The 10,000-nt window shown below is 35.6% G+C and overlaps 1 protein-coding gene across 1 annotated transcript in view; it reads left to right on the top strand.

Annotated features, from left to right (window-relative positions):
* Positions 1–10,000, top strand: part of LOC138042762 (cilia- and flagella-associated protein 69-like) — a 23,581-nt gene that overhangs the window by 5,376 nt on the left and 8,205 nt on the right. Inside the window, 16 exon segments of the mRNA XM_068888758.1 lie at positions 285–361; positions 823–924; positions 2,497–2,570; positions 2,736–2,808; positions 2,914–2,995; positions 3,840–3,900; positions 4,011–4,045; positions 4,533–4,598; positions 5,877–5,937; positions 6,082–6,130; positions 6,392–6,435; positions 7,633–7,710; positions 7,900–8,010; positions 8,119–8,224; positions 9,528–9,692; positions 9,857–9,972. Coding sequence (XP_068744859.1) covers positions 285–361; positions 823–924; positions 2,497–2,570; positions 2,736–2,808; positions 2,914–2,995; positions 3,840–3,900; positions 4,011–4,045; positions 4,533–4,598; positions 5,877–5,937; positions 6,082–6,130; positions 6,392–6,435; positions 7,633–7,710; positions 7,900–8,010; positions 8,119–8,224; positions 9,528–9,692; positions 9,857–9,972 — 1,300 coding nt within the window.

Genomic DNA, 10,000 nt, shown 5'->3' with positions numbered 1-10,000 from the left:
ATCTGTGAAAAATCTAAAGATAAACAAATTAAAACTCCTTGATAGAGTTTAATTGACACTCAACTGGACAATCAAACACCATTGACATAGCTCAGAGTGGCACTCCTAGGTGCAAGCCACTGACAAGATCATGAACAAAACTCCATTTAATGCATCAAATATAAACTGTAGCTAAAACAATTTCTGTTTTTTAATAAGAAAGCATGTTTTCTTAATCACACTTTTGTGTAAAAATCCTTAAATGCCATTTGAACCAACGATATTGAAAGTCTTCAATTTTTCAGGCATCCATTTTTGAAAGAAAGAACATCAGATGAATCCACTTACGCTTCTTCAATCATAAATCTTCTGACTGAATTTGGTAAGCATTGCTAATTGGTTTCTTTAATTTGATAAAATGTTACCATAAATGTAAATAAAAATATAGCTCATTGTGAAAAAGGTCTCTAAAAGGTCAGCTTTGGGGCTTGCTTTCTTAAAAATTGTATTTTAGGTTGCTCATAAATCAATCAGAAATGAGATAATTTTGAAATGATCTCAGACCACAAATTACGGTATGTGATGGTCTCCAACAAAACTCAACAGAACGAATCACACTAGATGCAGTGCATATTTTTTAGCTGATGGATGACATAGTCATGTCATATACAGTAGGAGGAAGAGGACGTATTATAAGGAAGCAGTCCAATGGCACTCACTCAATCACTCGGATACAGTAATTTCCAATTAATTTCATGAGCTCGTTTATTTTTGCTTGAGAGTACAGTTTTCTTTCTCCAACATTCCTCTTGCTTGATTTTCAAGTAATCCTTCCTTTTCAAGGTCTCACCATGAAGGTACAGAATGTTGCTGTTCAGCTGCAGTTGGGAGAGTCACTTATAAAATTCTACACTGAACAACCAATCGAAAGGCAACTGTTTGAAGGTACACTGTATACATAATAATAATAATAATAATAATAATAATAATAATAATAATAATAATAATAATAATAATAATAATAATAATAATAATAATAATAATAATAATCTTATGGGCAATTCGCGAAACAGAGCGAAAATCAAAGAAACGATGAAACATGGACTTGGTTGAAGGAAGGAAAGCTTAAAGTACCCCTCGCTGTGATAAAAAAAATCACTTCCTTTTTTCTTCAGATTTTGAAAGTGTGTTTGCTTAACACCTGACTGGCCAAGTTTTGAGCTTTGATTTTTAGCATGTGAATGCATCTTATTATAATTATAATTATGCAAAACGTGAGTTTAAAAGTCTGAAAGCCTAAAATTCCCGTGCTGCATATTATTTCTGCGGCATACATGCACATTACATTCTTAATTAAACTAGAGAGCCTTTGACGTCACTTTTTCCTCTATCCAGCTCTCTCAAGAACTTAAAGTCAGTAATGGCAGACCATCAAATGGGAAAATAATGGTGTCTTTTTCAAATCAAGGCTTGAAACTTTGGTGGCTTAGTGTTTAGTTAAATTAAATCTAAAGATAAATAAGAAGCGATCTTTTGATAACACTCGATCCTGGGCACTTTAAAAGAGAAAACAGAGTCTCTTATATTGTTGCAGCACAAGATCAAGCAATAAGAACAAACCATGTAAAAAGCAATGATCGACAGGTCACAGGCTGATCCCAAATGCAGAAATTATGACAGTGCAAACAAAGCAACAAGGCAATCAGCCACATTGTGAGCATGTCCCTGAAATTGGTGCAAAAATAATACAAAAAGAGACATGACAACATAGGTAGGGCAATTCATTGGGACCTGCTGGAGAAAATATGGGTTTGAGCAAAATGAGAGGTGGTATGATTATGTTCCTAACAGTGTACTTGAAAATTAGGATTGCAAGATGTTGTGGGACTTCAGTGTGAGAACATAGGCAGCCCAAGTTCACATCACTAGAGAGCGTGTAATAATTAATTATTAGTGGGAAGATGACCTTTGAGTGCAAGCGGTATTGGGTTACAGGCAGCTGTTGAGAATTTATTAACGCGTTATAAGACTTTGTATGGGAAATAAAATACCGTCAATTATGAAGCCTAAAAAAACACTCAATTTAATGTTCATTCAATAAAATGAATAAAACTAACTCACCTCTGGTGTATTCTTGTGTGTTTCGGGCATTCTGTAAAATCACTGTCATGTGACAGTGATTTCATGGAATGCCTGAAACGGTAAAATAAGCACCAAAATGCACAAGAAGTGAGTCAGTTTTATTCATTTTATTAAATGAACGTTAAATTGAGCATTTTTTTAGGCTTCGTAATTGACGGTATTAGCTGAGTATTGTGTAATAATCACCTCAACGACAGCCAATTAGTGCAGAGAATTTTCAAATTATAATCACCTATGTAATTATGCTAAAAGCTATAACCGGTATTAAATTATATTAATTTTGTGGCTAATTGCTGAAAAATTTCAGATCAATCTGAATTAGTAAATTATAATATTACTATGCATGTCTGTAATCAGCCCATGATGTATTTCTAGGTTTTCAAGCCTCTATGACTGCTTACAACAGAAGTTTGGTTGAAAAAAGTGGGGTTGCTCGCGCACTTGTCGAGGTTAGCTACTGTCGTATTATTTAAATCATCTTTTTCAATAAAAGCTTATTTTGTTTAAAAGCCTTAATTTTGTTCTCATGATGAAGGGAAAATAAAATGGAAATCAACTGTTGATATTAATTTCCAAGTGAAATATTCACCTTGTTTTATAATTTGCGATTTTAGAGTTTAGAATTCATGGAAGATCTGAGCGTGAGATTGGAAATTATGAAAGTTCTTCAATGTTATTCATTCTCAGGTACTGTATTAAAACTTTGCCTGCTGGGAATGAATACACATCATTTTTTTGCCCATTGACATCAAACTACTCAACAACATTAATTCTTTATTTTTGTGCTTTCAGCAATAAACTGTGATGATATGTTGTCAGTTAGTGGAGCCTCGTTGTTATGTAGTGGGATCAATATCCCAGACCCATCTGACAGGTAAATGAAATGGTGGTTAACATGCTTTTATTTATGTGAAATGAAGGCAGATTATCTCTGCATTCACTCGCGAATTGGCCCCCATTGACAAATAAAAGTGTCTGGTGTTAAGCAGAGAGACCGTAAGAAAGGATGACGATGACAGCTACGAGAATGCCACAAAAAATAGGGTCAATTAGCAAAAACAATAGCATTGCATGCTCAGCACGTGCGTTTTGCATTTTGATACATTTCTTTGTCATTCTTGTCTTGGCAACGATGTGAAATGATCAAATTTTAAGTCATGTGGAGCATGCGAGCACATGACAGTGAATTTCCAATTTTCTCTTGGAATGTCCACACCGTTCTCAACAATTTTATTCTTGGAATGTGGACTCGTACTTTCAATGTCGATTATTACCGAATGTGGAGTCATACTTTCCATGCTGATTACTCCATGCATGGAATAATCACAAAATTATTTCAGTAACAGGAAATAACACGATGTTCTCGTAGCCCTCATTGTTGGCCTTGTTTAACCCATTGACTCCCAAGGGACTTTCCCATTGACGAGTAAAATCGTCTGGCTTTAGACAAAGTTAAGTAAAATACTCTGGCGTTAAAGTAAAATACTAAGTATGGCCGGTTTAGGCCGGTTCAAGGGTGAAAGGGTTAACGGTCCCTATATGTCATTCTTAGGAGGGAATTAAGGAGTTAAGGATTCCTTTGAAACTTTTTTGTCTAGTTAATGTCCTTACATACTGTGGTTTCTGGTTATTGTAAATATTTTTAAAAACTTATTCTTGCAACTGCAAGTTATCATAATCATAGCTCATGCTAAATTTGCTTTCATTTTGAAAAATAGACTTGTTTTTAGAACAGTGGAAATTCTCTGGAATTTACTGGAATTTGGCTCCAAACAAGAGGTAATGATTATAACAATCTTAATTGCTCCTGCAGGATTTGTCTGCTTAGCTTTGTGTGTTTATGATGATGTGTTTTTTTGAGAATTTTCTCTTAATTTTTGCCACCTTAGGTTGCTAATCAACTGAACTGTAAAGAATGCATAAGGTTTGCAAGTCTCTTTAAATTACTGTTTTGTACTTTAATTATGTTAGAACTGAGGACTACTTCATTTTTTACTGTAACTAAGGGTAGTGGAAGTGCATGGTGACAAAAATCTTCCTAATGAGGACCAATTTCATGTCCTTGAGAAGTGCCATGGGAAATTTCACTGCCTAAGAACTGAGGCCTAGCCTTAACACTCAGAGTGACTCCATCAGTGCTAAACTCTTTGTTTAGCTTGCAGCACATTTTTGTTAAATACCTTTTTTCTTAATGAACTATTGTTTTTTTGTATTTATAGAATATTCATACTATCTTTTTTTCACTTGATAATGACGTCTGAGAATGTCGAAATGTTGTGTATTTTTTGAATCGCTTTTACAAAGTTTCTTGAATGTTTTTAAGGAAAGTTTTTTTGCAATATTTTTTATAGCTAAATGTTTTAAAATGTTGCTTCTTTTTATTGTTTGTTGATAAAACAATGTTTTTGCAGTGCCTTGAGGGATGCTTTTGTCAAGAAGGTCAAAGAGGGCTACAGTCATGCTGATAGGCAGTTACGGTAACTACCTGGTAATTTATGTACCTGTCTTCAAGTTGATAATGATAATATTATTATATTATCAGATTTGATGTTACATCCCATTGGCTGCAAGGTGTTGACTGCAGAGCAGACTGGATGATCCCAAAATAAACATAAAATGGCAGCAAAAATAAAAATAAAAAACGTAACGTTTATATATAGAATTCATTAACAGTCATTTAAGGGAACTTTGAGTTTCAACACTTCAATGAAGAGACACTCTCTTTAGAAAAATTGGCAGTCAACACACTGTATCATGTAACAGCATTGTTATGGTAACACAGATTATTGCTGAGCAAGATGGGTTTGCATCTCGTTCAGCACTAATTGTGTTGTAGTTACCTTGGCAATGGGAAAGCCTGGCAAAAACACCCTACCGGTATATTTTGGCTTTAGTTGCTCATATATCTCAAAAACAAACTCATTGACCCCAATTTTTTATTGCTGGAAAGTGATCAGAAGGCCAAGATGAAACTTTCTGCAAACTTTTAAAAAGATCTGTCCTGCAGAATCAGAATCACCTTAAAAAAATCACAGATTTATTAAAGTGGCTCTGAATCTGCTGTACAGGGTTTTTTTAAACTTTGCCGAAAGTTTCCTCTTAGCCTTCTGATCACTTAACAGAAATATAAAATGGGTATCAACGAAAGTGACTAAAGACAAAATAAAGGGTGTAATTACAGGGCTTTCCCATTGCCACGGTGACCTATTACGTCACAATTATGGCCGCATCTGGTTCAGCAATAATTGCATTGTAGTGCCAAACCTTCTAATAAGAACGTTACTTGAAAGCTTTGAAACTGGCTTTAAAGCCACCTTAAACAAGGGTAGGGATTCCCTAAAATAACTAGGGAGGTGGTAGTGTGAGGGAGCCATTATTACCGATAATTGAGCAATTACACAGAGACTCATTGATGTAACTAAAGATGAGAAAATTGTGACCCAGTGCATGCTCTAGGATTGGTTCATGTTATTGATTTCCACAGCTATAGCTACAACACCGGACACCTTTAGTTGGAACTCTTAATAACAAATGGTCTAGATTTATTGTGTTACAAGATTGCAGCTTACATGTATCCTGTTTCTCCCTTGTCCCAATTCAATGTTGTGTAAGAATTGTTTGGGGGACTGCTAGTAGTTGTGAAATCAATATTGAAGGAGGGGGAAGACAGGGTTGGGTGTTCCAACAAACGTGATGAGTACTGTAAGTACTACTTCTTACTTTTTAAATGTGACTTTGTGAATGTTATATTTCAGAAATGATCTACTGGTAATTGCATCCTTAGTGCTTTCACTTTGTCCAACTTCTCCTTTTATGGCAAGTTATTTGTTTTCATTTCCATCTTCTGTATTTGTTAAGCTTTTCCTTTATGGTCATGTTGTAATGACTGAAAAGTACCACAACAAATGCTCTCACACACAAGAACCAGTACTCAAATGCTTTTATTCTGACCTCTTGCAGGAAACTGGTTTGACCAAGCTGATTACAGTACTGGCAACATTTACTGAAGGTATTATCTTTCATATCTTGTTAGGCTCAGAGTTATTGAGTAATCAAAACGTGAAATACAGGTGTAACATTAAGGGTTGTTGCCAAATTCCCTTACATGCATAATACTACATATATATATCTTCTTTGAATTTGGTGACAAATGTATTAAACCTAGAGGTAAACATGGCAGAGAAAATAGCTAAAACTAGGTGTTGCCTCAAATACTTACAGACCTTGTAATGCTTCTCAGGAAATACATTTGTTTTTTTGTTTGTTTCAGTTAAAAGCCATCACGAGTTGGTCCGAAATCTCAAACTGTACCAGGTAAGAGTTTTGAATTTAATATAACAAGATATGTAAACCAAAAGAGGTCTGAAAATTATTCTGTTCCTGAAACATCAAGTACTTCAGAGTCGGGTTCATGTATTGCTGGATTTTGATTGGCAAATGTGAGCATGTTAATAGTCTACAACAGGAAACCCTCTGTTTTTGATTACTTTCTTCCCCTCCTAACAAGGGGCAATGCGCAAATTAGAAATTATCAAAGATTTGAAAAATGACTGCCGGGAACTCTACAGAATGCCTTGACATAATCAAAGAGAAAGAAATTAAATCTGTTCTAACTTTTTGCTTGTCGTTCTTTTAGTTTCTTCAGCGCAACACTTTCGGTTTGTATACGTGTAGTTTAAAAGTTGCTAGCAGTTACAGAACTCTAATTTGTACTTTACCTGCAAATTGGCACACTGGCCATAGAATAACTCAAAATTCTATCTATTGCACTAAAGTTAAACCTTGTGCAACGTTTGATGTTATCGTTCATTAAGCCAGCATCTACCAGTATTTTCTGTAATTTACTTACATCAGACTTAAACCACATTATAAGCTATAAGCTTGCCTAACAGTTTCTGTTGGTTGCTTCCCACTCTGAATGAGTATTTTGGAAAACCAAAATTTAACGGCTTGTCTCATTCAGAAGAATTCTTCTGAATTAAAACAAAAAATCAAAACAGGATGAAGTAAGGTTGTCATAGGTTAAAGTAGTCCTTAGAAGGACTGTTGTCAGTGACATTGATTAACCTTTCAACAACCTGAGTGGAAGTAATTGTCAGAGTCAAGTGACTTCTGCTCACGTTGTCAAAATGTCACTCACTGCTCAGGAACAGTGGTCGTTCTCAGAAATACTCTTACCTGGATGATCTTAGTTCATCAAATTTTGATATACTGTAACTCACCGGTTTAAACCATTTCCATTATTTAACAATTATTTTGCGAAGGTGTGGTGAATAATATTGTTTTAGTAATTATTATTACATAGGTGATTATAATTCGAAAAATATGCATCTTCTCTAAAACAATTAATTTCTTCGTCTGTCACCTCAACAAAACAGCTTTCGGCCATTTTGAAAAAACCTCGTAGGTGATTATCGTGTGATAATCACCTCAAGTGCAACCAATCAGTGCAGAGAATTTTCAATAATCACTTATGTGATTATACTAAAAAACAATGTTACTGTTTTGCAGAACCATGAAGACTTTGAATTCAAGAAATTGCTGATGAATATCCTTGTGTTAATAAGTGCCGATTCCGCCAGCTGTCGGGTATGATTCCATATTGTCACTTTAACGTTACGCTAATTTTGTGTCCCCAAAAAGATGTTCGAATAGGCTAGTATGGAGTTATCCGTGAACTTAGCCTGAACCATGACCCTCTTCTCATGTTCTTACACAATTTGAAACTGGGTGATTCCAAACTAGAATATTTACTGGACTCTGCTATAATTTCAACAGATATTATCTGAAGGACGGGTCATTTTATCTCTATTTTCATTTGTGCGAGCAAATGATAATATGTCTGCTATTGAGTGGTCTCCTGCACAGTTTGAAGAGCTGCAGTTACAGGTATATTGATCACTCTTCCTGGTAATCCGAGAAGAAGCTTGTTTTCTGTTCTTTCATGAGTAGTGCATCCTTGTGAGGTTGTTTAACTTGGAACGTTTGTGTCTCCAGGCCTTGGACACACTAAGCACTGTTGCACCTCTTTGCTTGGATGACTACATGACCTGTCAGAGTAACACAAGATTACTGATGCTACTTGAGTGGTGTGTTGGACAAGGTGAGGCAGTCCGTCTTGTGCCTGGTTTTACCCCTAAGTGTTCCCTTTATTGTTATCATCAGTCTATGGTTGCAGTCACAATAAAGCAGGGTCACCCAACGTCAATTTTCGGAAAATATCTGCTCGGAAGACGATTTGAGATCTAGAATTTTCGGAACGTTTGTTGAAAAATTTCTTGCTTGCCTGCCTCTCCTAGGATTTTCGAACATCTGAAAAATGGTATAATTGCCCATTTTTAACGGATTTTTACCCTAAAAAGGCCACCTAGAAATTTTCGGGAGCCTTTTTTCTGGCTGAAATTTTCGAAAAGGTAAGTTTTGATCCCTACAGTTTTCGGATCACTAGACTTTCAGCTATGAAATCCGAACAGATGAAAACTTCTTAAGAGATAAAAATATGCCTATATCTACCATTTAAATACTAAAATACGTTTAACAATGCTATGTTTAAGTGGTTTTGAACTATATTCTCGTTGGGTGCCCCTGATAAACTTTCCAAGCACTAAACCATGTATAGTGAACACAATAACTGAAGACATAAATCATGATTTTATTGCACCAAAGTCATGGGAAGAATGGGAAGAACCTTTTGTTTCCAGTGAACTGGAACTCATGATATTCATGTTTAATGAGTCATACAAACTTCTTGTCACTCCACCTCAAGTTTGTAAATTGATGTGATGTAATAATGCCACTCATTTGTTATCTTCCTGTTATTATTATTATTATTATTATTATTATTAGTAGTAGTAGTAGTAGTAGCAGCAGCAGCAGCAGCAGCAGCAGCAGCAGCAGCAGCAGCAGCAGTGGTGGTAGTAGTAATGTGATTTGGACTGAGTGGAGTCCAATTCGGTCTGTAATCATGATTTGTTTATTGTGAGTGTGATTACAGACCGAACTGGATGACACAATGTCCTCTTACCAATTAATCATAAAAATTACAATTTCTGATAAGAAAAGAAGAGCCAAGTTATGAAAGAAAGGGGAAACTTGCATTAAAAGACTGACAAAGAAGGGGTAAATTCTTTAATGTAACTCTGAAAGAAAGAAAGGAAGAAAGAAAGCCCCAATTTAGGAGTCTGTATACTGTATCTATGGTGATTGAAACCAAGGTTGCGATTGGTTGATTTAAACTACAACTTGAATGTGATTGGTTGATTTAAACTACAACTTTAAATGTGATTGGCTTATTGAACTGTCCAATAACAAAATGTCCGATAACGAACTGTTCGATAACAACTTGGCAAGTAGATAAGTGGAAAATGCCCTTTTTCATATTGAGTTGTTTTCTACCTTATAATTAGCTGACTATGGTGGTCATGGTAACAGTTTCCATGGTAGTGGTGGCCGTGGTAACAAACGCTCCCAGATGCGGTATTGTCTACGACTTCTACGAAGTATGGTGTCTGTGGGTGATGATGCATTGAATCAGGATCTGGTTGACCAAGGAGCAATCAATCAGATTGTTGGTGAGTGCACCTCAAGCTTTTGCTTTACAATCAAGAAAACCACTAAAGCTTGACATTGCCACTGATCACCAGCCTATCGGAATTTTGTTGATGAATGCAGGTATTTGAGGCAATCATTGTTGATGTACATTTATTATTTTGTTTTGTTTTTTTGCATGCTGCAGGAATACTTCTCAACGCCAGCACAAGTCCTGATGAAAATGACAGCATTGACATTGAGATGCAGTGTGACATGCTCTTTATAGTATCGTCCCTCTGTGACGGAGATACGCATAGAAAGGTAATCCTGCCTGGTGAGAATATTGCAT

This window comes from Montipora capricornis, chromosome 1 (genome assembly GCF_036669925.1).
Source record: "Montipora capricornis isolate CH-2021 chromosome 1, ASM3666992v2, whole genome shotgun sequence".
NCBI classification, from domain to species: Eukaryota; Metazoa; Cnidaria; class Anthozoa; order Scleractinia; family Acroporidae; genus Montipora; species Montipora capricornis.
This window is presented reverse-complemented; position numbering and strand designations above follow the sequence as displayed.